The 27,125-nt window shown below is 39.5% G+C and overlaps 2 protein-coding genes across 5 annotated transcripts in view; both read left to right on the top strand.

Annotated features, from left to right (window-relative positions):
• The window catches only part of CEP135 (centrosomal protein 135), a 76,757-nt gene extending 63,542 nt beyond the window's left edge, over positions 1-13,215 (top strand). Inside the window, exons 22-26 of the mRNA XM_080640068.1 lie at positions 2,407-2,616; positions 3,982-4,184; positions 5,079-5,183; positions 7,064-7,177; positions 11,502-13,215. Of these exons, the coding sequence (XP_080496194.1) occupies positions 2,407-2,616; positions 3,982-4,184; positions 5,079-5,183; positions 7,064-7,163 (618 nt within the window). The 3' untranslated portion in view covers positions 7,164-7,177; positions 11,502-13,215. The remainder of the gene's footprint in view (positions 1-2,406; positions 2,617-3,981; positions 4,185-5,078; positions 5,184-7,063; positions 7,178-11,501) is intronic.
• A 10,798-nt stretch (positions 13,216-24,013) lies between these two features.
• CRACD (capping protein inhibiting regulator of actin dynamics) overlaps positions 24,014-27,125 on the top strand; it is a 227,879-nt gene continuing 224,767 nt past the window's right edge. Inside the window, exon 1 of one of the 4 annotated variants that reach the window (XM_080640020.1) lies at positions 24,014-24,249. The gene's annotated coding sequence lies outside the window, so the exon portion shown is untranslated. The remainder of the gene's footprint in view (positions 24,250-27,125) is intronic. The other 3 variants (XM_080640023.1, XM_080640024.1, XM_080640022.1) reach the window with 3 other exon arrangements.

Raw genomic sequence — 27,125 nt, 5'->3', positions numbered from 1 at the left:
TGGCCTGCATAGTTTCTGTTGAGAAATCCGCTGACAGTCGTATGGGTGCTCCCTTATAGGTAACTAACTTTTTTCTTGCTGCTTTTAATATTCTCTCTTTGTCTTTTGCTCTTGCATTTTAATTATGATGTGTCGTGGTGTGGTCCTCTTTGGAGTCCTTTTGTTTGGGGTTCTCTGCGCTTCCTGGACTTGTAAGTCTATTTCTTTCACCAGGTTGGGGAAGTTTTCTGTCAGTATTTCTTCAAATAGGTTTTCAGTATCTTGCTCTCTCTCTTCTTCTGGCACCCCTATAATTCTGATGTTGGTACGCTTGAAGTTGTCCCAGAGGCTCCTTACACTATCTTCAATTTTTTGGATTCCTTTTTCCTTTTGCTTTTCCGGTTGAGTGTTTTTTGCTTCTTTGTATTTCAAATCTTTGACGTGATTCTTGTGATCCTCTAGTCTGCTGTTAGGTCTCTGTATAATATTTTTTATTTCAGTCAGTGTATGCTTAATTTCTAGTTGGTCCTTTTTCATATCCTCGAGGGTCTCGCTAAATTTATCGACCTTTTCTAGAAAATTCTTGAAAAACCTTATAACTGTGGTTTTGAACTCTATATCTAGTCATTTGCTTTCCTCCATTTCTTTCATTTGTGACCTGTTTCTTTGTCTCCGCATTTTGGCTGCTTCCCTGAGTTGATAGAGTGGCTTTGTGTGCTAGGTGTCCTATAGGGCCCAATGGCTCAGCCTCCCCAGTTACCTGAGGTGGACACTCTTGGTGCACCCCTTTGTGGGCTGTGTGCACAGTCCTGTTGTAGTTAAGCCTTGATTGTTGTTGGTATCACTGGGAGGAATTGACCGCCAGGCCAATTGGCTGTGAGGATCAGCTGTGTCTATGCTGGGAGAACTTCTGTGCTGGAGACACCCTTATGAGACAAGACTTGCAAAAGCCTCTGTGCTTAGCTTGGATGGGGCGGAGTCTCAGGGCGGAGCAGACAGCATTGGTTTCCTGTCAGCCCTGCCCTAATAGGCCCCTGTGTCTCAGTGTCCCGTGGTAATCACTGCAGGCACCTCTGAGAGAAAGCTGCCCTCGAGTTCCGCCCGCTGCCAGACAGTCCAGTTTCTCCCCAAATGAGCCTGGGTCCCCAGAGTCTCGCCCAGAACTGGAGCTTTTGTCTCCCTCCCGCTTGAGAAAGCCAGCCACGTACTCAGTTGCCTGCCCTCTCTGCGTGTGCGCCTCGGTACCTCTGCCTTCTGCAGTTTCTCTGAGTCTCAGTGAACTTTTCTCTTTCCTGACAGTGCAGTTTCTCCTCAAATGAGCCTGGGTCCCCAGAGTCTCGCCTGGAACTGGAGTTCAGCGCAGTCGGGAGCTTTTGTCTCCCTCTTGCTTGAGAAAGCCAGCTGCGCACTCTGTTGCCAGTCCTCTCTGCGCGCGTCTCAGTACCTCTGCCTCCCGCAGCTCCTCTGAGTCTCAGTGTGCTTTTCTCTTTCCTTTTAGTTGTAGAATTTCCACTCAGCCAGCCTTCCTGTAGTTCTGGATGATGTCTGTTTTGTCTTTTAGTTGTAGTTCTGAAATTGTTGTGCAAGGCAACAGTTTAGGTGTTTACCCATGCCGCCATCTTGGTTTCTCTCAGCATCCTATTTTTTATGTTGACTCATTTCAGAAGAGCCTGTTCGAATTAATTTTCAAGTGCAGACTTCTTCCTAAATTCTAGAAGTAGAGTTTAAGTCACTTTGTATTTATTACTCATAATCTAAATTATGAGAAATTTAAATGGTGGAGTTTTCTAAGACAAGTATCTTATCAATATTTCAAACTTTGCTCATTATTTCAGTTAATATTATAAAGTAGTGTATTATTAAATTAAATTTAAATATGACTTCAGGTATTTGGTTTTAAAGCAAACTCCATTTTGAAATTCAGAATTTAAAGACAATTGACGAGTGATAAGTATAGGGTGTGGCAAAAGTAGGTTTACAGTTGTGAGTACACAAAACAGAGTTTATTCTTTTACTATTATTTACTAATTATTGTATTTTCCATACGAACAACTGTAAACTTTGCCTCACCCTATATATATGTTACTTTTCTTGAAAAGGCATTATTATAACAATTTATAAAGGAAAATTTACTGTAGCTTTAAAGAACTCATATTCACAACAACCTAGAACAATAATTTTCATCTTTTTATCTTCTAAATATATACATGAAGTACTTATTTACCTGATTAATAATTATATGCAATTCATTTATTAAGCATTAAATAGGCCATCTTTAAATATAGCAGGCAACTTCTTGAGGGTATCTAAAAATATGCAAATATTGGCTCTTATATTTTTATACAGTAAGGTGGTAGCTGCACAAATTCAAGCCTTTAAAATTATTGGGTTACTCTAACTTTTTACCTGTTTCTTTTTTATTTTCAGCACATAAATGCACATCATGCCTATGAATCTCAGATCTCATCAATGGCAAAAGCCATTTCTAGATTAGAAGAAGAGCTGAGACATCAAGAAGATGAGAAAGCAACAGTATTCAATGATTTGTCATCTCTTAGAGAACTCTGTATTAAGCTTGACTCAGGCAAAGACATTATGACCCAACAATTGAATGCTAAAAACCTTGAATATGAGAGGGTAAGAACTTACAAGATATTGTTGTAACACATTGTTTTACTGAGCCCTACTCTAATTGTTTTAATTTATCATTCACTACCTAATGTATTTGTTCTCCTTTGGAGTAGTTACTTTTGACTGCAGGATTTAGACCACTAACTTTGACTACTAGATTCTCTGCCAGGATTTCTCTGGCAAACGTGGTGATGAAATTAGGAGCTGTCTGTTTTAGAATAGTTGGTTGTTTAGGAGATATTAGTCTTCTCATTATAGAATAGGAGCATATTCCAATACATTATTTGTTTAAAGATAAGACTTAAATGGAGTGTTGAGCACTTCACTGCTTCCTAAGTAGAATATTTTTCCTGCCGAAACCGGTTTGGCTCAGTGGATGGAGCGTTGGCCTGCGGACTGAAGGGTCCTGGGTTCGATTCCGGTCAAGGGCATGTACCTTGGTTGCAGGCACATCCCCAGTGGGAGGTGTGCAGGAGGCAGCTGATCGATGTTTCTCTCTCATAGATGTTTCTAGCTCTCTATCCCTCTCCCTTCCTCTCTGTGAAATATCAATAAAATATATTTTTTTAAAAAAAAGAATATTTTTCCTGATAAAAATCTCAAGGCAGCCTGGCCAGCGTGGCTCAGTGGTTGCTATGAACCAGGAGGTCAGGGTTCGATTCCTGGTCAGGGCACATGCCCGGGTTGTGGGCTCGGTCCCCAGTAGGGGACATGCAGGAGGCACCCGATCCATGATTCTCTCTCATCATTGATGTTTTTATCTCTCCCTCTCTGAAGTCAAAAAAATATATATATTTTTAAAAAATCTCAAGGCATTTAAATCTTTAAAAGTCTAGTTAGCTGGAACTTCCCATTCCCAAACTGAAGCATTACTTTAAATGTGTGTTTTCAAACATTGGTGTTTTCAATTTTCACTCATTTAGTATATTTGTTTACTGGTACTGAAAAGCTCAAATACTGGCTTAATCATGAAGTCAGAGGACACAGATTTAATAGATCAGAAGGGCCTCCTTGCTGATAGGGTGACCATATTTTAGGAGTTTATGATAATGACCCTCTCCTGATAAGGTAGTACTAGAAAACTATTTGAAGGTTGGAGTAGATCTCTTAGCTAAATAAGCCCTTACTGAAAATAGCAAAGATTGTTTTGAAAATAAGATTTGTTTTATACTTAAAAGAGTGGTTCAGGATTTTTTAACTGGTGCCCAAAATGAAGGAACTGATGTGGATATACTAGTAACTCTTCAGGTAATTTTTCTGAGTAAGTCTAAAATGTGCCGAAATCATGTAACATTATTATATTTAAAATCATTTTTCTTGAAATGTTAAAAAAAAATGTGCCGAAGTAATCATCCCTTGTTTTTCCTGTAGGTTGTTATGGAACTAGAAAATGTAAAATCAGAATCAGAGCTGTTAAAAACACAATTGTCAAGTGAGAGACATACGATTAAAAATCTTGAATCATTGTTGGCTACGAATAGAGATAAAGAATTTCATTCTCATTTAACTTCCCAAGAGAAGGATACAGAAATTCAGTTACTTAAAGAGAAGTTAACCCTTTCAGAAAGCAAATTGTAAGTGTCTTAAATCAATCTATGTGAGGAAAATAGCTTCTTAAAAGTAATTTTAACATGAGTAAATTGTAGATTTGTAGCATAAAACAAATGATTAAAAACATTGGAGGAACAAAAAAACGTTCCAACTTTCAGTGGGAGAGGGGGAAGGGAGTGTGAAGGGCAGTTTAAACCAAAATACTTCATTTATGTGGCTGCTGCTTTTGAAAGCTTAGGGACTTAGTTAAGAAGAGGTATCATGTTTGGAGATGTAGATTTGTATATCTTCGCTAGAGATGGTTCCCATGGAAGTGAATGAGTGAACTTTGTAAAAATTACTAAAGTTGAGCAAAGGAGAGAGCATTTCAGGATGGGCGTATCCGCAGCATTTCATGCTATGGATTAGGAAAAATACTTTAAGAAAGCTGGGCAATTTGACCCTCATGTGTATTGATTACCTTTGAGGAGGTTGATGATGGTGTCTTTTTAGGCTGGAGAGGGTTAGGTATATTTGTGGGAAGAAGAGTGGAAACCCAGAGTAGAAGGTGCATACAAGTGGAGTAAGTAACTTTTAAAAGAGTTAGAAACATTTCTCTTTCTGAGGCAAGAGTCAAGAAAGCCAGTGAAGATACTTTACAACTAGACATTACAATCCTGTAGTTACTCAAATTTGTATCTGCAGCAGTGCCTTGCACATGCTAAGTGTTTATTAAATAAGATGCATGAAAAAGGAAACTGATAGAAGCTCCAGAAGTTTTGAGAATTATTATTGAAAGTCTCGATCTTCCTTTTTTTTCATTCTTAAGTATTATCTCCTTTGTATTTATTAATCACAAAAAAAAATTTATGACACTAAACTCTACAAAACAGAACATTTGTTACTTATTTCTTTGAATTTTAAAATTTGTTTTTAAGAACTAGTCAAAGCCGGGAGAACACCATGCTTCGGGCTAAAGTGGCACAATTACAAACAGATCATGATGCCATGAAAAGGCAGATTTCAACTGAAAGATATGAACGGTAAGAAAAACTTGTAGCATTAAATAGTGTTTTTATTTATGCCCTGTTCTATTTCAGAAAGTGTTTAATGTGGCTTACAAATAGCAAACTGTTTTTTAGCATTAATGCTCAAAATAAATTTCTTCAGTAATTCTTCCTAAAAAAGGCAATAAGTGTTGTGGAAGATAATATCACTACAGTAAATAAAGTAGCAGGTATTGTGTGAATGTTTTCCATAGCAAAATTAGGTCATTATTTCAGAGGATATAGCTAGGGAATAAACAAGCTATTAAGGATTCCACAGGAGTCCAAAACAATATGATCCAATTGGAAACTAAATACAAGTCATCAAATAAGTGATGATGCTGATGATTAATAAGGGCTTTAACAAATATATACCAGATACTATGTATATATTTGATAATCCTAACAACCTATTATTATGCCTATATTATAGGAAACGGGGGTCATACAGGAGTAAATAGCAGTCACTAATGAAATTCAGGCAAGTCTGGTCTGTCTAATTTTAAAGCCTGTGCTCCCAACCTCTGTAATATACTCTCTACGGCTTAGTAACTTTCATATTCACTTGTATTTCAGTTCATTTGCTTCATTATGTTAAAAATTTTAATCCCCGAGTGTTACAGGAATAAGACCTGCTTTAAAGTTAAAATCAGTATCTGATTTTTAAATCAGTTGTCAAGTTTTTTCAATTACTCTTTCTTACTATATTAATACCATAGATAACAACATTTCTGAGATGATATTCTCAAATAGTGGGAAAAATTGCTTATTAGGTCAATTTTTTAGTTCTCTTATTCTTATCCATTGACATTAAAATATTTATTGATGTGCTGTTTGACGTATAGACAAAATTTGCTAGGAATTCATTATTTATTATCTTAGTAAGATATGAAGCCTGAGATTGTGTCAGTGTTGTGAAAGCTATTTTTAATCTTGTAATTTAGAAGACCTAGTTTCTTAATATGCTAAACTGTATATATATAATTATTTCCATTTCTTAATGATAACTTAAATTCTTTCAATTCACAGGTCCTAAGTCAAACTCTCGATTGCGTAAGGTTATAGACCCCCTTAATTTCTCTCCTTTTTCCCTACCCCAGTTCCCAAAGAAACCTTGACCCACATGACCATGTCTTTCCTTCTTAACATCCAACTAGATTATGCAGTCTTAAAGGGGCAATATTGCTTCCCATGGGACAAAATTGGTTCTTGGGGGAAGAGGGAGTGGCAAAAACCCCTAGGTATTACCATCATTTATGGCCCTCCAAAAGGCTACAGTATGTAAACAATGTACCTGTGTATTAAAATTTCATGCAATGTGGGGATAATTTGTGGGAAAAACATCTACAAAAGTTTCTTTGGGGAATAATAGTGAAAAAGCGTTTGTGAATCACCCAAGTATGTAGAAATCCTTGATACTGAAGAACTCAAGCCATAAAAAGTCTAGGCCAGAGACTGGATTGCTCACAAGGAGGTGGTAGTGCAGTCCCCATGCTTTGTAGGGCAGACAGACACAGGGAAGGAAAGCATAACAGAGAGAATGGATTACTTTACTCTGATATTTGGGAGTTTTGAGGCAGGAAGAGGCAGAGGGCTAGATTTATGTGCAAGAAGAGGTGGGAAAGGAAGGAGTAGAGGGAGGAACCATCCAACTTTGGAAATCTGTACTCAGAGGGCCTTTGAACAGTCTCTTATAATACACTTCCTTTAATTGAAATCTTTTATCTACTATTTAAAAATCATATAAGGACCTGGGATTTAAATTTAGTAGAAATAGAAATTAATTGAGTAGAAATTATTTTATTAACAACAATAGCAGCACCTTATATTTGTATAGCCCTTTTTGGTATTATCTCTTATTTGATCTTACTTGACAGAGAACGAGCAATCCAGGAGATGCGTCGGCATGGTCTTCCCACACCACCCCTTAGTTCTACTCTGAAATCTCCTTTACATTCTCCTGAACATATAAACTGATAATTTTTAGAAAGGTACGTATGTAACACCATGGACAAGCAAAACTAATCTATGATTATGAAAATTCAGGAAGTAGTTTTCTGGGGAGGCAGAGAGATTGCCTGCAAAAGTGATCAGGGGAACTTTCTGACCACCTTTGGTGGGGATAATGGAATGTTCTATTTGGTGGTGGAGATATGAGGGTATATATGATTGTAAAAACTCATTGAACATTTCTGGTCCATGATGATATGAGACATCACAGAGAAATATTTTATGAAGTGCTAAATTCAAGGAACAAGTACTAGATGATACAAGTGTGGACAAAGACAGATAGGAATGCATGTGGCACAATAGAATGAATCTGATTGGAATTACAGTTTGTTGGGAAATAATGAGGGAGAAAGGTGTGGAAAGTAGAGTAGGATACATAGAATTATTTAATGTGAGACTAAATGAGAGATTGTAGCCTTTATTCTATAAGTCAAGGGGAGCCATTGAAGGTCCTCCTGTGTATAGGATGCATACATGGGATGAGTTAAGATGAAAGAACAGTTCCTAGCCCGGCTGGTGTGGCTCAGTAGTTGCGCATCGACCTATGAACCAGGAGGTCACAGTTTAATTCCCAGTCAGAGCACATGCCTGGGTTATGGGCTTGATCCTCAGTGGGGGGCCTGCAGGAGGCAGCCGATCAGTGATTCTCTCTCATTATTGATGTTTCTCTCTCTCCCTTTCCCTTCCTCTCTGAAATCAATAAAAATATATCAAAAAGAAAAAGAAAAAACTGTTCCTGGCAGATTAACTCAAAATTGTATTCGGGCTTTATTGGGCAGTGTAGAAACCAGAGGCAGGGATACCAGAAAGAGATATGAAAGGAACAGTATCATCAGTTCATGATCCGTATAATATTATTCAAAGCTAAGACGACAGATTTTTAAAAATAAATTCTACGTACAGAAAGTGTCATAGAATACAGCCTAGTGAATGTTCACAAACTAAGTGCACACAACTATGCAACCCGCACCCAGACCAAGAAACAAAGCATTATCTCACTTGAGCTCCCTTTTGGTCATAAGCCCTGCTCTAATAGTAACCGCCCTGACTATTAAAAGCATAGATTTTTTTTTTTGCCTGTTTTTGGACATTTTAAAAATGATATACATTTCTGGCCTCTTTTCCTCAACAGTACATTTGTGAGATTCATCCATACTATTTTTTTTAATATAGTTTTATTGATTTCAGAGAGGAAGGGAGAGGGAGAGAGAGATTGAAACATCAATGATGAGAGAGAATCATTGATCGGCTGCCTCCTGCACGCCCCCCACCGGGGGCTGAGCCCGCAACCTAGGCATGTGCCCTAGGCTAGAATCGAACCTGGGACCCTTTAGTCCATAGGCTGACGCTCTATCCACTGAGCCAAACCAGCTAGGGTCATCCATACTATTGTGTGTCCTTGTAGAATGCTCATTCTTGTTGCTGTGTAGTACTCCATTATGTGAACTTTACCACAGTCCATTCTATTGTTGACATGCACTGGTAATTTCCAGTTCAGGCTATTACAAAGAGTTATGAACATTCTAGTACCTGTATGTTGGTGAACAGATGTGTGCATTTCTTTGGGTGTATACTGAATTAGTGAAATTGTCAGGTCACAGGACATGCAAATGTTTGAGCTTGAGTAGATATGGCAAAGCAGTTTTCCAGAGCACTAGGACTGGGGAAGTGTCAATGACTGTGCTGACTCACTGGAAATGGGAATGAATGGGAAAGGAGCATGTCAGACCCAGGGTTTGAGAGGTAGGTGACTGTGAAAAATGCAGGCTCATTGACAGAAATAGTAAAGTCAGTTCTTTTAAAAAATTAGGCATTTCTTTGCCTCTTTTAATAGAAGTACACAGGAGATGAGTAAGCATTTCCTCGATGACTCAGAATTTATGTGCTATGCTTTAACATACAGAAGCCTCCAGGGTTACTGATATTTGAAGGGCCTAGGTTTTGTAAATTAAGCTTTATTGGAGCATAGCCACACCCATTTGCTTACATATTGTGTAAGACTGCTTTTCTACAGTGGCAGAATTAGGTACGTGTGACAGACCCTGTGCTCACAATCTAAAATATATACTACCTGGTCTTTCACATCATGTAGCCTGTGGGAAACGCAACAGTACACCTGTAGGATAAGAGTGAAAAAGCACATGCCAGTAATTCTTAGTCTTATGAAAAAAGGCATGACCTTTGAGGTCCCCTGAAAGGGTCTTGGGGACTCCCAGGGATCCCCACTACACTTCAAGGAACCACTGATACAGAATATTGTGGATTCCAGCAATGTCTAAAGATGTGATGAGTTAGAAAACATTTTTTAATTGTGATAAAATATATATGGCATGAACTTTGCCATCTTAACTATTTTTAAGTGAAAATGTTTTTATTATAGCCATTATAGTAGATATAGATTAGAAAACTTCGACAACCATTAGCAAAGTCCCAAATAAACTAATGATGTTGTTCATTGGTAACCCATTTCCATCCATATTTTCTAAATATTATCACCAAAACTAATTTTAAGTGCTTTCCCCATAAGTACTCAGAAATAAGTAAGAAAGGGTCATATCAACCCATATTTTACAGTGTCTCTAATAGTTAAAATATATAACCCAATTTAGTTTTACTTTTTTTTATTGTATGTAATGCATGCTCACTTGAAAAGGACATAAAATACAAAAGTATAAAGAAGAAAATAAAAATCATTTAAAAAATTTTTATGGAAGATATACATAACATTAAATTTATCATTTTAACCATTTTTGGGTATACATTTCTCTGGCAGTTAGTATATTCACATTGTTGTGAACAAATTAGTTCCACCATCCAACTTCAGAACTTTTTTAATCTTCTCCAACTGAAACTTTGTGCCCATTAAATACTTGCTCCGCATTCTCGCAGCCCTCCACCCCGAGAGTCACCATTACAGTTTGTCTCTGAATTTGACTATTCTATATTCCGCAATATAAATAGAATCATACAGTGTTTGTCCTTTTTGTGAATGGCTTGTTTCACTTAGCATAATGTTTTCAGGGTTCATCCATGATGGAGCTTGTCTCAGAACTTTCTTCCTTTTTAAGGCTAAATAATATGCCATTGTATGTATATACCACATTTTTTTATCCATTCATGAGTTGGTGAACACTTGGGTTGCTATTATGAAAATGCTGCTACTAAATGGATGTAAAATCAAAATTACTTTTAATCCTACAACCCAGAGAAAATAGCAGTTAGCATTTTGGTATACTTCCATCTTGTATTTAATTTGTAATTAACATACACACACATGCATAGACAGACATACATGTAATTCTAATAGAGATCATATTCAAGGTAGTTTTTATCCTGTTTCTGTTTTGTTTTATTGTTTGTGGTTTCCCCCGTAATATTGTTATGAGGATTTATTGATATTAAAAATATTTTTTAAATGCCATTTTAAAATAGTGACCTAATGGTTCATCACATGGATATTCTGGGATTTATTTATCATTTTCCTCTTATGGGACATGTAGCTTGTTTCCAATTTTTTTCTGTTATCAAAAATGTTATTTTACATCAAATTAGAAAGCATGTCTGATAATATCTTCTTAAGTACGTTTTCCTAAGTATAGAAAAATATAATTGTTTCCATTATGGGATTTTTCATATTTTAATGTGTGCATTTTGATTGGGAGGATGATTAGATAACACATGAAAATATTTTGAAAAATATTTGACTATCCATAACATTTTAAAACTCAGCATAATTTTCAGTACTTGTATATACTTGTATTTTATTAAACCTAGACATAATATCCCTTGTTTTGAGTGATTTTTCTCAGTTAGCATGCTATATTATTCCAGTCTCTTCACTATGTGTCATTCTTTTTTTTTATTATTATTATTTTTTATTTTATTGATTTTTTACAGAGAGGAGAGGGATAGAGAGTTAGAAACATCGATGAGAGAGAAACATCGATCAGCTGCCTCCTGCACACCTCCTACTGGGGATGTGCCCGCAACCAAGTTACGTGCCCTTGACCGGAATCGAACCCGGGACCTTTCAGTCCACAGGCCGACGCTCTATCCACTGAGCCAAACCGGTTTCGGCTATGTGTCATTCTTTTAATCTTCATGTATTTTTCTGTACTTTGGTAGTTTGAAGGGAATCTTTTTGAAGTAGAAAACGGTACTACATAACCACTAAATAGGCAAGGGTTGTAGTAGAGAATATAATTTCAATTAAAACATCACTGAATTTAAGTTTTTCATCATGTTCTGAGCAATTTTGTTTAACATTTTTCTCTTAACCCACCTTTCCCTTCCCCTCTTTTTCAGAATGTTGACTTTCAATGAGTTGGCTGTATGGACTTGTTAAAGAGAGAATAGTAATAATATATTCGAAGTACTTGTTCCTGAAAATCATGAACATTGACACAAATTCTACCTCTTTCAACTTTTATTTAAATCAGTGAATATTTATGTAAAAAATGGCTTAAAAGAGCTATATCTATGTGTATATTTTCATGCATATGACAGAAAAAAATATGTATTAATAGTGCTAACTGATATATCTGTATTTTTTCCTGACTTAAATTACTCCTCAATGTGTGTTTATACTGTGAATTAATATAATGTATTAATCACATTATGTTTTAATAATCTTTTTCTTAATGAGCCATATTTGTATATAAATATTCTTACAGTACTTATTTTTAAAGTGTTTTTAGTTTTCATGCCTGTGCTGATAACCCATATCTTTAACACATTCACAAAGGATTATCAACTCAGATGTTACACTTAACTTTTTTTTTCTAAATGTAAAATTACCAATTTGCTGTCTATCATTGAGGTGAATATATTCAAGTCTATTCTTATAATAGCAGAGTCTTGATAAAATAATGATTATCATTTATAATTTGTTACTGTCAATTAGAAAAACTGTGATGGGAAAGATAAACGTATATACTTTATTTTCGCTATCACATGTTCTCTTCACATGATACAAATTTATCAAAATGAAAATAAAAGTGGTATTTAAAATTTTGTCAAACCACAGAGCAGAAATTTGGGACTTTTTTCCAGTTAATAAAATTCCTCATTGTATCAATATAAAAGTTCAGAATATAATAGTATATGGGATAAATAGAGTAAAACATTTTGCTAAAATTCCAGTATACATACATTCAGTAATATCAGATTTTGTTTCTAAACCTGTATGTTGTCATTTAGTCAGTCTTCCAGAATAAATAGTATGTAAACATTGAACTATGGCATAAGTAGAAAACAGCGTTTTACAATTTTCAAAATTTTAATTTTAAAGAATATAAACTATATGCACATATTAATAAAAGAACCATAGTACAAAATAGAATATTGGATACAAAAATGTGAACCATACACATTTGAAGAAAATCCTGTTTTCTAGTAGATTTTCATTGTGACTGAAAAAGAGCTTAAAAACTAACATAGGAAAGTGAAAGGCTAATTACTTATGATCCATTTTGTTTCCTCCTTTAATAAAGTGGAGTTTGTGTGTGTGCATTTGTGTGTACCTGGAGGTGGGCATTGCTCTTTTTCTAAAACTAATATGCCTTATATGTGTGAGTTATGCCCTTTGCAATAATTCAGTGTGTAATTTGGGTGTGATGTGCCTTACTTTACCATCATCTTTGTAATTTTATGTATTCCATCTCCTTATGTGAGTTCAGGTATTACATTAAAAGACAAGAGAAATGGGACTATTTGCAATGTCAAATGGAAAATCTTTTAATAAATGTATGTAAATAAAATAAAAATATTTGTTACCACCTTTCCCCCCAAAGCAACAGCAAGACATATTTTGTTAGATTTATTATATTTTTACTGTTTTCTATAATTAAAAGTGTATAGCTTGCTATAATTGTTTTTATAACCATGATACAATTTCCTAAAGTTAGTTTTAGCTTAAAATACTGAATGTTCTGACCTTTTATAGATGTTTTTAATTTGTTTTAAATAATTTTAAATTATGGAGCTTCACATAGATTTTCCAATAAACCAGTCAATTTACTTTCTCTTTCTTATAAATAGTTTTTTCGAGAATCTTAAGAGTATTCATTATTCTAAAATTAAGAACAGTTTATTTAAATCAAACTTTATCCTGGTGAGATATAGGGAATCCCCTGAGTTTAGGTGGAGGCACTTCTTTTTATTTTTTTAAGATTGTTTTTCTTTTTTTTCCCCATTTTTTTTTATTAAGGTATTACATGTGTACATATCTTCCCATTGCCCCCCCACCCCACTCCCATACATGCCCTCACCCCCCAATGTCTTGCGTCCATTGATTATGCTTATATGCCCCCCTCCCTAACTTTCCCACTGTAATTTGATAGTCTGTTTGATGCTTTACTGCCTCTGTATCTATCTTTTTGTTCATCAGTTTATAATTTCTTTATTATCCACAAATGAGTGAGATCATGTGGTATTTTTCTTTTATTGACTGGCTTATTTCACTTAGCATAATGCTCTCCAGTTCCATCCAGGTTGCTGAAGATGGTAAGAATTCCTTCTTTTTTATAGCAGCGTAGTATTCCATTGTGTAGATGTACCATAGTTTTCTGATCCAGTCATCTGCTGACGGGCACCTAGGCCGTTTCCAAATCTTAGCTATTGTAAATTGTGCTGCTGAACATAGGGATACATATATTCTTTCTGATTGGTGTTTCTAGTTTCTTAGGCTATATTCCTAGGAGTGGGATTACTGGGTCAAATGGGAGTTCCATTTTTAGTTTTTTGAGGAAAACTCCATACTGTTCTCCACAGTGGCTGCACCAGTCTGCATTCCCACCAGCAGTGCACGAGGGTTCCTTTTACTCCGCATCCTCACCAGCACTTGTCGTTTGTTGATTTGTTGATGATAGCCATTCTGACAGGTGTGAGATAGTACCACATTGTCGTTTTGATTTGCATCTCTCAGATAATTAGTGACATTGAGCATGTTTTCATGTGTCTCTTGGCCTTCCTTCTGTCTTCTTTCAAAAAGATTCTATTTAGGTCCGTTGCCCATTTTTTTTATTGGATCATTTATTTTCCTTTTATTAAGTTGTGTAAGTTCCCTGTAGATGTTGGAGATTAAACCTTTATCAGTGATAACATTTGCTAATATGCTCTCCCACATAGTGGGCTTTCTTGTTGTTTTGTTGATGGTTTCTTTTGCTGTGCAAAAGCTTTTTATTTTGATGGGTCCCATTTGTTTATTTTCTCTTTAGTTTCCATTGCCCTAGGAGTGGTATCAGTGAAGAAGTTGCTTCGGCATATGTCTGAGATTTCTCTGCCTGTTTTTATGGTTTCCCATCTTATGTTTAAGTCCTTTATCCATTTTGAGTTTATTTTTGTGTATGGTGTAAGTTGGTGGTCTAGTTTCATTTTTTTGCATGTATCTGTCCAATTTTCCCAACACCATTTATTGAAGAGACTGTCTTGACTCCATTGTATGTTCATGCCTCCTTTGTCAAATATTAATTGAGCATAGTGGTTTGGGTCGATATCTGGGTTCCCTATTCTATTCCATTGATCTATATGTCTGTTCTTGTGCCAGTACCAGACTGTTTTGAGAACAGTGGCTTTGTAATACAGCTTGAAATCTGGTATTGAGATCCGTCCTACTTTGTTCTTCTTTCTCAGGATTGCTGTGGCTATTTGGGGTCTTTTTTTATTCCAGATGAAGTTTTGGAGAGTTCTTTGTAGGTCTGTGAAATATGCCGTTGGTATTTTAATGGGGAGTGCATTGAATCTATAGATTGCTTTGGGTAGTATGGACATTTTAATGATGTTGATTCTACCAGTCCATGAACACGGTATGCTCTTCCATCTATTTATGTCTTCCTCTATCTCTTTTTTCAATGTCTTATAGTTTTCTGAGTAGAGGTCTTTTACTTCCTTAGTTAAGTTTATTCCGAGGTATCTTAATTTTTTTGGTGCGATGGTAAATGGGATTGTTTTCTTAGTCTCTCTTTCTGTAAGTTCACTGTTGGTGTATAGAAATGCCATAGATTTCTTGGTGTTAATTTTGTATCCTGCTACATTGCCGAATTCATTTATTAAGTCTAATTTTTGATGGAGTCTCTAGGGTTTTCTATGTACAGTATCATGTCATCTGCGAATGACAGTTTTACTTCTTCTTTTCCAATTTGAATGCCTTTTATTTCTTCTTCTTGTCTAATCGCAATGGCTAGTACTTCCAGTACTATGTTGAACAGGAGTGGTGAAAGCGGGCATCCCTGTCTTGTTCCTGTTCTTAGGGGAAATTGTTTTAGTTTTTGCCCATTGAGTATGATGTTGGCTGTGGGCTTGTCATATATGGCTTTTATTATGTTGAGGTATGATCCTTCTATTCCCACCTTGCTGACAGTTTTTATCAAAAATGGGTGTTGGATTTTGTCAACTGCTTTTTCTGTATCAATTGATATGACTGTGGTTTTTATCTCTCAATTTGTTTATGTGATGTGTCACGTTTATTGATTTGTGGATATTATACCATCCTTGCATTCCTGGGATAAATCCTACTTGGTCATGGTGTATGATCTTTCTGATGTACTGCTGGATACGATTTGCTAGAATTTTGTTGAGGATTTTGGCATCTATGTTCATGAGGGATATTGGCCTGTAATTCTCTTTTATTGTGTTGTCTTTATCTGGTTTTGGTATTAGGGTGATGCTGGCTTCATAGAATGAGCTTAGAAGTGTTCCTTCCTCTTGAATTTTTTGAAATAGTCTGAGGAGGATAGGTTTTAGTTCTTCCTTGAATGTTTGGTAAAACTCCCCTGTGTAGCCGTCTGGCCCTGGGCTTTTATTTGCTGGAAGCTTTTTAATGACTGCTTCAATTTCTTCCATAGTTGTCTATTGAGATTTTTGGATTCTTCCTGATTGAGTTTTGGAAGGTTGTATTTTTCTAGGAATATGTCCATTTCCTCCAGGTTGTCTAGTTTGTTGGAATAGAGTTGTTCATAATATTTTTTCAACAATCCTTTGTATTTTTGTGGGGTCTGTTGTTGTTTCTCCTCTTTCATTTCTGATTTTGTTTATTTGGGTTCTCTCTCTTTGCTTCTTGGCTAGAGGTTCATCAATCTTCTTTATCCTTTCAAAGAACCAACTCTTGGTTTTGTTGATCTTTTGTGTTGTTTCTTTGGTCTCTATGTCATTTATCTCCGCTGTGACCTTTATTATTTCCTTCCTTCTGCTTACACTGGGCTTTTCTTGTTGCTCTCGTTCTAACTCTTTGAGTTGTAGGGTTAGATAATTTATTACCATTGTTTCTTGTTTTTTGCAGTGGGCTTGTAGAGAGAGCTATGAGCTTCCCTCTCAAGACTGCTTTCGCTGTGTCGCATAGATTTTGGATTGTTGTGTTTTCATTGTCATTTGTTGGCATGATGTTTTTTATTTCTTCTTTGATCTCTCGGGTAACCCAGTCATTGTTTAATAGCATGCTATTTAGTCTCAAAGTGTTTAATTTTTTTGGATTGTTTTTATTGTAGTTGATTTCCAGTTTTATGCCATTATGATCTGATGAGATGCTTGATATGATTTCTATCTTCTTGAGTTTGAAGAGACTTTGCCTGTGTCCTAATATGTGGTCTATCCTTGAAAATGTTCCATGTGCGCTGGAAAAGAATGTATATTCTGTATCTTTGGGGTGGAATGTTCTAAAGATGTCAATTAAATCCATCTGATCTAGTGTGTAATTTAGGATTGCTGTTTCTTTGCTGATTTTTTGTTTGGTTGATTTATCCAGTGGTGTCAGTGGGGTATTAAAGTCCCCTACTATGACTGTATTGCTATCAATCTCTCCCTTGATATCTTCCAGAAGTTTTATGTATTTGGGTGCTCGTGTATTGGGTGCATATATGTTTACCAGAGTTATATCTTCTTGTTGAATTGCTCCCTTTAGTATTATGTAGTGGCCTTCCTTATCACTTGTTATGGCCTTTACTTTGCAGTCTATTTTATCAAATATAAGTATCGCAACCCCAGCTTTTTTCTCATTTCCATTTGCTTGAAAAATGTTTTTCCATCCCTTCATTCTCAGTCTGTGTGAATCCTTTGCTCTGAGGTGGGTCTCTTGCAGACAGCAAATATATGGATCATGTTTTCTTATCCATTCAGCTATCCTATGTCTTTTGATTGGTGCATTTAATCCATTTACATTTAATGTTATTATTGAGAAGTACATGTTTGTTGTCATATTTTTCCTTAATGTTTGTGTTTCTTTTTGCCTTTCTCTTTCTTCTCTTTCTAGCAGTCCCTTCAGCATTTCTTGCATTGCTGGCTTGGTAGTAATAAACTCTCTTAGTCCTTTTTTGTCTGTGAAGCTCCTGATTCCACCTTCAATTTTGAATGATAGCCTTGCTGGGTATAGTATTCTTGGGTTCAGTCTCTTGCTTTGCATCACTTTGTAAATTTCATTCCATTCCCTTCTGGCCTGGTGTGTTTCTGTTGAGAAATCCGTTGATATTCTAATAGGAGAACCCTTGTAGGTAACTTTCTGTCTCTGGCAGCCTTTAAGATTCTTACTTTGTCGTTGGTGTTTGCCAATTTAATTATGATGTGTCTTGGTGTCGGTCTTTTAGGGTTCATCTTGTTTGGGACTCTATGTGCTTCTTGGACTTGCATGGTTTTTTTCTTGCCAGTATCAGGGAAGTTTTCTGTCATTATTTCTTGAAACAGGTTTTCTATTCCATGCTTCTCTTCCTCTCCTTCTGTTACCCCTATTATGCGAATATTTCGTTTTGTGTTGTCACAAAGCTCCCTTAGGCTCTCCTCTTTTTAAGTCTTCTTTCCATTTGCTGCTGTGTTTGCGTGTTTTTTCCTACCTTTTCTTCTAATTTGCTGATGCGATCCTCAGCCTCTTCTAGTCTACTGTTTAAGCCTTCCTTTGTGTTCTTTATTGCACCTATGTCGTTCTTCATCTCCTTTTGGTTCTTTTTCATGTTGGCGACATTCTCATTCAGCTCCTTATAATTCTCATTGAATTGCATGTATTTGTCATCCAGCCGTTTAAACATCCTTATAACCATTACTCTGAATTCTTTCTCTGTTAAGCTGCTAGCCTCAATTTCATTTAACTCCCTTTCTGGTGATTCCTCTTTTTCTTACCTTTGGGGATTGCTTTTTTGCCTTCCCATGTTTTCCTATAATGTTTTAATTGTAGATCCAATTGCTTTGCTACCCAGCTTCTTTTGGGGATGGTGCTACTGGTGTAATCTCTCAGTTCTCCTGGGCTTGGTAATCTAGTGTAGCTCCCTACTTGAGCTATTTGGGTTCTCTTGATGTAGGCCTGTGAGCTTGAGAGGCACAACTGCGGTATCTAGAAGTCATCAGCTGTGGAGGGGAGTGTCCCAATTTTTGCTGTCTTGCGCCCTTAGTTGAAATCACATGTGCCCAGCGGGGACTCACAGTGGCACCCAGGAACTGTCTGTTGGGGTGATGGGGTTTTGGGGGTCTGCACTCTGAAAAGGCATGATTGTGGTGTCCAGAGTTCTGTAGTTGGGTGGGCAGACTCAGCTTTTGCTGCTGTACCTGTGGTGGATAGGCGCTCACTTCCAGTAGCGGCTCACAGGGGCACCCGCAGTACGTTTGCCTGCAAGGCACACTGAAGCTCTCTGAAGGGCCCTGGCAGTGTAGCCGCATAATTGAGGCATCTATGGGCAGGTCTCTAGGATGAATGAATTCAGAATTTCTACTGCCTGGTGGGGAGTGTGCCCCTGTTTGTCCAAGATCACACCCAGGGAGAGGTGCATTTGCTGGCGCAGAGCTCTGACGCACTCTGAGGGGTCCTGGCACTGAGGTTGAGCAGCTGGGATGTATGTGGGCAGTTATTCAGGAGGAAGGTGTTCAGAGTTTCTACTGCGGGGCAGCACGTCTTTGTCTGTATAGAACAGCCTTGGGCAAACTACGGCCCGCGGGCCGGATCTGGCTGTTCTATCCGGTTCTCTTGCTCTCCCCTCCGCTCCTTTACTTTGAATTTATATTAGTTCACACAAACACTCCATCCATGCTTTTGTTCCGGCCCTCCGGTCCAGTTTAAGAACCCATTGTGGCCCTCGAGTCAAAAAGTTTGCCCACCCCTGGTATAGAATCACATCAGCAGGGGCTCAAAGCAGCTCCCAGAGAACCCTGTGGGTATATGGGCTCAGGGTGCCTTCCCTTGTCTGTGGCGGTGAGTTTGCCTGCGCAGAGCTCTGACGCACTCTGAGGGGCCCTGGCACTGAAGTTGCACAGCTGGGGTGTCTGTGGGCAGTTAGGAAGAGGGAGTTCAGAATTTCTACTGTAGGGCCGCGTGCCCTTGTCTGTACAAAATCACACCCGCGGGGGCTCCCAGTGGCTCCCAGGCACTGCCTACGGGAGTGGATTGCACTGGCTGCCTGTGCGCACTGGAAACGTGCGAATGTTTTGTCTGGAGTTCTGCCGCTGGGGAGGGGGAGGTTGCACTTACTGCTGCCGAGCGGTGCACCTTTGGAGGTGGAGGTCCCAGGGTCCGCAGGTCTGCGGGTGGGGCAGCAGGATTTTGGCTGGAGTGGCTGCTGGGTCGCAGGGCAGTTCCAAGGCCTGTCTGGTTGGTGGTGTTGAGTTCCTAAAAAAAGGCCGTTCTCCCCTTCAAGATGGTGTGGGCTCCGTACTGGAGTCCCGCAGTCCGAGGAGTGCCTGCAGCGGTGGTAGTCTCTCCTTGTCCAAGAGAGCCTGGTCTGCCAGCCCCTGCTGTTCCTGCGAGATTTAACTGTCCCTTACTCACTCACATACACCACGCACATCCACACACTCTCCTTTCATCCCCTCACTCACTCACTTCCTCTCCCTCACCTCCGTCCTGCCAGCCGCCATCTTCCTCTCTGGCACTTTTTTTTAACCCTCCCAGACCCCTACCATTTTATTTTTGCTCCCTTTATGGCAAAAATTTCTTGAAAACAGTTATCTATACTCATTTCATCCTATCTCCCCCTTTACACCACTATTCCTTCTTGAACTACTCCAATCATGCTTTTTTAAAAAAATATATTTTATTGATTTTTTACAGAGAGGAAGGGAGAGGGAGAGAGAGTTAGAAACATTGATGAGAGAGAAACATCGATCAGCCGCCTCTTGCACACCCCCTACTGGGGATGTGCCTGCAACCAAGGTACATGCCCCTGACCGGAATCAAACCTGGGACCCCTGAGTCTGCAGGTCGACATTCCATCCACTGAGCCAAACCGGCCAGGGCCAATCATGCTTTATTCCTATTTTTTATTCAAACCATTCTTGTCAAGGCACCAACAATCCTATGTGTACTTTCTTTCCAATATTACCTTTTTCACAGCTAGTATTTCTTTCCACTTAGTGCTTTTTCATGTTTGTCCCTATTTGATGTCGCTCCTATCTTCCTTTGAGATAGGGTTGGGCAATTGGCTATAGATACCCAATTAAAATAAATTAGTGATTTAAGGGTAAGACTGAGGACTCCCAGAAGGCATCAGAAAAAGAGATTGAAAGTATAAAAGAAAAAATACTCATTATGGAGGGTATGTGTAGTGAGGACATCCAGATAATAATGAGTCTTAAGAGAAGTTAGGAGTACAGAAAACATTTTAAGAAGCAATAGAGATAAAGGTCCCCACATCAAAAGAAAAGGCCAAGTTCTTAGAGAAGAAAAACCACCACAATTAAACAATATTAAAAACAGGTCACCTAAAAAGAACAAAGATCAGATTTCCAAGTGTTGTGCACTGAATGTGCCCCCACTAACTTTCTTTGTGGAACCACACTTCCTAATGTAATTATGTTAGGAGGTGGGGTAATTACATCATGAGGTTGGAGCCCCCCTGAATAGAATTAGTGCCCTTGTAATTGGCATCCCAGAAAGCTCTCTTGCCCTCTCCGCCCTGTGAGAATACAATGAGAAATCAGTCTGCAACTCCCAGAGGCCTCTTACTTGAACCCAACCATGCTGGCACCATCATCTCAGACTTCCAGCCTCCAGGACTGTGAGAAATGTATTATTTATAAGCTACCCAATCTGTGGTAAATGGTTATAGCAGTGCGGTGCAATGTTTAGCAGTATCTCCGGCCTTTACCCACTAGATGCCAGTAGTAGCACCTGCCAACCAATTGTAACAACCAAAAATGTCTGCACATTGCAAACATCTTTTAGAGGACAAAATTACTCATAATTGAGAATGGTTTAATTATATAATTTCTCACATTCTTTCTAAAAAACCCCCCAATTAAATGGTTAAATACATATATTTAAAAATATTTTTATTGATTTTTAGAGAGAGGAAGGAAGAGGTAGAAACACCCGTGTGAGAGCAGAACATCAATCGGCTGCCTCCTGCACGCTCCCTGTGGGGAAGTGAACTGGCAACCTTTCAGTGCACAGGATGACACCCAACCAGTGCACTGAGCCACACCAGCCGGGGCAGTGGATACATATTTTTAAAATTGCTAATGTTCTGCATTTTTCTTTTGTATATGATATGGCCTCTGAAAATATGTCTTAACTGAAAGGCAGTTGTTTCCAAAGTGGAAATGTAGATTGAGACCTGGTTGGATGTGCCACACTTATTATAGCCCCACATGTAGTAAAAGTGAACCAATGTGTTTGAAAAGGGAGGGGGAAATAGGAACTGTCTATAGTGGTGCGCTGATTTCTGAGGCCCGTGAGACACAAAGATTAGCTAGAAAGCTCTAGTATGAGCATAAGTTCTCTAGAACTCTTTCAGTATTTTAAGGTTGTATTGTTTGGGATGATAACCTTGCCCTGCAAAATTTAAGGAGAGTCGACCCACACTTGATTTATGTACATTAGAAATTTAAAACTTTTTAAATTTATTGATAATTTTGAGACAGAGAGTGAGAGAGGAACCGGGGGGTGGGGGGGCGTTGCGGCGGGTGTTTGTTGTTCCACTTGTTCATGCATTCATAGGTTGCTTCTTGTATGTGCCCTGAATAGAGATCAGACCTACATCCTCGGTGTATTGGGACGATGCTCTAACCAACTGAGCTACCTGGCCAGGGCCAAAATTTAAATTTTTATAGAGAGTATATTTTCATGTAGTTGGCAAGACTATAATATATCAAGAAAAAGACTCCAGTGATATATTCTACAGGGATTTGATTTTGGGCTTTGGGGAACTTCTAGTGACTCTATTAACTCAAAAGAGACTTGCTCAACTCTATACAATTCTTCATTCTTATTTGGAATAAAGCAGTCATATTTTAGGATATGTGAGCACTGAACAACTGACTGATATCTATATTCACAAAGTACACAACCCTCTTTTATGCTGGTATTAATTAAAATGTTTATCTAGAAGAACAAAGTTGGATAATGTGACATGCACTAGATCTTTGCCATATCAAAGTTGCTCCAAGTCATGCACCTGCATTAAAATTATTAGTTCTGTTTTTGTCATTGAGACATCTGGCTCAAGATTGAGTACCTTGTGGATTACCTTTCATCTTTTGTATCTTTGTCATTGAAATTCTTTTTGCTTTGTTTTAAATTTCCTGCTTAATAATGATAAATTATTTTTAGCATCTTTGCATTAATAATGAAGGGGAAGGTCATCAGATATTGATTTCCAAGAGTTCCCATTTATTAAGACTAGGGTCTCCAAGTCTGGGGAGTTTTTCCTAAATGCTATTTTTTTAAGCTTTTATTTTTTAAAGAATATGTTTTTATTGATCTTTAGAAAGAACAAGGAAGAGGGATAGAGAGAGAAACATCCATGAGGAACATCATCAATTGGCTGCCTCCTGCACTCCTCCTACTGGGGATGAAGCCTGGAAACCGGGCATGTGCCCTGACCTAGGTCGAACTAGGTAGGGAGGGAAGTGATCAATCCTACGTCCTCCCCGTGACCTCTTGGTTCATGGGTCAACGCTGGACCACTGAACCATGACTGCCGGGCCTAAATGTGATTCTTGCTACATGTTAAAATGTTGCACAAAGCAACTGTAACAGGATAAGCTTGACCTGAACCCAAGAACCCAACCTGATAAGCATAGCCAACGCAAAGAAGAAATCAACATGTAATTAACCAAGTACCGTGTAAGCAGTAGCCACGCCTCCCAAGAGACAGCTTTGGATGGGAAAGCTGTTTCCATTACTTGCTGCAAACATATAAAACTACCGAAGGACAACGACATCTGGTTCTCGAATAGAGTACCCAAGCCCCAAACCCCTTGAGTTTGGTAACACATTGAAGCAGTCATAGTAAAAAGTATAGGGGAAAAACTCAGTATTTCCAGTGAGGCATATATATATATTCTTTTTCTTTAAAACATCAAAGTCAATCATTTAATTTCATTATGACTGGGACAATAATGCCGAACGTTAATGTCTCTGTTCTGATGTACAGGACTCAACAAAGAGATGTTGAGCTTTTCTCTTTGGTCCACTTCCAGGAGTCCCAATGCCATTTCCCATTGTCGGGGCTCTGCGGAGCGAAACTCCCTCTGGGGTCCAGGTCTCTCCCGTTAGTCTCTGGCTCGTCCAGGTAGCAAGGGCCAGCTTTGCATCCTGTGGGCTGGTGACTAATGGTCTCGAGTTCTTGCCCCACGTAAGCCTCCCAGCGAACCCATCTCAATAAACACAGACCCCACGCGTTCAGGCGCGCCTCGGGGCGTCCCCTGGCAGTGATCAAGCCCACGCCCTTCCCTGTGGCCAAGCGCCCAGTGTCTGGGCTCCCCCTGGGAGAGGAGCCGTCCGGTGCGCACCATTCCCCGAGGGCGCAGGAGGGAACTCGGGACGACTGGTGCCTCGCGGGGGCGCCCAGCAGTGCGGGGGCGAGGCCGGGCGGGGCCGCGGCGCGGGTCCGAGCGCCCGAGGCGCCGGCGGAGCATGTGACCACGCGCGCGGGGCCGGGCGCGCAGTGCCGCGCGGCGGCGGCGGCGGGGAGAGCAATGGAGGCCGCGGCCGCCTGAGAGGCTTGTGCGTTGCTGAGGCTGCTACGGAGGCTGCTGGTGCTGCGGGCAGCCGCGGGGTGGGCAGTCGCGTCCGCCGCCCGCGCGGGACCTCTCGTCGCTGTGCGCCCGCTCTGCCAGCCTCGGCGCCGGGCGGGGACCTCAGGTGAGCTCCCTCTCCGCCCGCGGCCGCAGCAGACAATGGGGGCAGCGGGCGGGCTTCTCCGCCCCATTCGCGGCCCCCGGGGTGGGCCCCAGAGGCGCCCGGGGACTCCCGCCCTTGACCTTGCGTGGGCTCGGCGGGGCCGGCCGTGGTCTTCGGGGCGGTGTCCGGGCGTGTGCGGTGCCGACACTCCCCGAGGACCCGGCGCGCGGCGTGCGCCTCTTTGGTTTCCACTCAGGGAACCTGCGGACGGGCAGCGCCCCCAGAACTTGCCGAGAGCGTGGGACCTTCTTTCCTCCCCGCGCCGGGGTTCCTGTCCAGGGTTCCCCGCTCCAGTCGCGGTAGCCGCGGCGTCAGAGCTGGACCGCGCCGTCTGGGACCCGGACGAGGACCAGGGTCAGCTCTCTCTCCCCGCTAGAGCTGCGATGCTTTGTCTAACCTCTGCCAAGTCATTCGCACAAACTCTTGTTGCCCCAATTCTGATGGGCCCCCCACTGATGGCTGAGGCGAGACAAAGGTTTTCCCTGTTCACCAAAGGCTGGAGCCGGGAGATTGCACGCTGCCAGGGTGTAAAATGTGTTTTCCTTATCTTCTCCCAGAGGTTCTGGCGATGGGTTTCCTGGCTCCATCACGCCCTTTCTTGCAGAGGTCTGTAGTGGCGAGATTGCACCCCCTAACCCTACGGATGCGGCGGGTGGGGTACGGCTTTTACTCATGGCTATCAGTAAACAGGAGGACTGACTTCACATTTGATATTAGATATTATCAGCATAGAGAAATTGAGATCATTACCTGGATTGTGGCTTTTAAGAGGGAATTTATTTAAAGACACATTGATTCCGTAGATGCGGGGACGGGGGGGGGGGGGGGGGGAACAAAATCTAGTAACTATGACCATGTGTTGTGAAATTTAAATATGGTTTTATAAATAATAACCCAGAAACTGATCTGGTGTAGGTAAGGAAGTGTGTGTGTGTGTGTGTGTGTGTGTGTGTGTGAGAGAGAGAGAGAGAGAGAGAGAGAGAGAGAATGTTGGGGGTGGTGGTGATCGAGAGGGAGTAGTTAGAATACAAAGGATAAGGCAGTTTTAGTAAAAGATTCTTAGTTAATTTCCTGTAGCAAATGTCCAATTCATTAAGTTGTCATTAAATCATTGTTTCCCTGTAAAAATCACCTATAATAGTTGTTAAATTATATATGTAAAGGCTAACAATAATTTAGCATTGTATGTGGCTCAGGAATCTGAATAGAAACAATCAATTTTGAGTAATTTTTTAAAGTCAACAAAGGAAGGACACCTTCGCTGCTACGTCCTTTATTCTGTGAGAAAACTGAACCCTAGTTCCAGACATTCAACAGAAAATTGCCTGTAAGAAAAAAAAATTCAAAGGCAGGTTTTTTAAAGAAACATTTTGAAAAATCCATCTGCTGTAGGTGATAAGGTTGCATGATAGATTGCTTTAACTCAGACGTGTGAAGAGAAAACAGTCGTACTTCCACCCCTTTCCAGTATTATTTAAAATGTATTGTCTTCAAAACCTTATTTTTACAGTCACCTTTGACATGGAGAAACTTTCACTCTAAAGACTTAGCAGGAGTTGGCACTGGATTTGGGGTCAGGAAGATAATACAGATTTAACATATTTAGGCACTTGGTGTGAGAAACAAAAGCTACCGTACACAGGTACACCTCATTTTATGGAGCGTGGCTTTATTGCACTCCCCAGGTGTTGCTTTCTTTTTTTTTTTTTTTTTACAAATTGAAAGCAAGGCCCTCCCTTCCACCTGCAAAAAGAGGCGGTGATCTGGAACCAAACCTACAACATCTCTGAGGTATGCTTGTAGTTCTTTCTAAATACAAAGCACTATAATGAGCCTAAATTATTATTGTTTCTAGATGAGGAAGCTGTAGTTTACAATTTTCTCTTACACAATTTTGGAAAAGTTAAATTAATATAAGATTCTCCAGGGCAAAGGATGGTCTTTTAGTCTTTTTTTTTTTTTTTTCCAGCCCACATTTCTAATCTGGTATATAGTAGATATTCAATAAATTGTTGTAGAAAGGACAAATTAATGAAAAGTAAAATACAGATGGATAAAACACGCATACAAATCAAATTGGTTCACTTCTTGTAGTTTAATGAACATTTACTGAAGGCCTTCTTTGTGCCAGGAACTGGGTGGAGTGTTTCCACATACAATTTATAAAAGCCTGATGACTTTCCTTTTTTTTTAAATCATATTTGACGTGTGTCTTGATGAATGGGGCCCCTTGGGTGGTATTAGCGATCATCTCATATAACTGAGTAGCACAGAGGAACATTACACTTGTTATATGTACATATACTTTCTCACAATGGCCTGTGGGGAGCAGGGCAGATATTATCATTCCCGTTTTGTAGGTGAGGAAATCCAGACACAGCGAGATTAAATGACTTGCCAACTCCTCGCCACTGAAGCAACCATGCCGGGGACCGAAGCTGGACCTCATCCTAGTGCTCTCACCTCCAAATCACACTGCCTTCTCCAAGATGCATGGCACCTGCAGAAAAGCACTCTTGAACTAGGCATCATGCAGAAGTCTAGCTTTTGAATAACTTTTAGATAAGGAAGTCACATTTTACAACCCGATACTTAGGAAGTGGTTAAATGTACAAGTTCTGGAGTCAGGTGACTAAATTGGAAGCCTGGATTTACCAGTTACTAGCGCTGCATCCTGGGCAATTGACTTCATCTCTCTCAGTCTCAGTTTCCGAATTAGTAAAATCGGGGAAGTTATAGGACCTACCTTAAAGGATTTGGGGGAGGATGACATGAAATAGTATGGTGGTATCAGTGAATTATTTTTATTCTTCTTATAATGTAAAGCACTGGTTTTT

The sequence above is a fragment of the Plecotus auritus genome (assembly GCF_963455305.1).
Source record: "Plecotus auritus genome assembly, chromosome: 1".
NCBI lineage: Eukaryota > Metazoa > Chordata > Mammalia > Chiroptera > Vespertilionidae > Plecotus > Plecotus auritus.
This window is presented reverse-complemented; position numbering and strand designations above follow the sequence as displayed.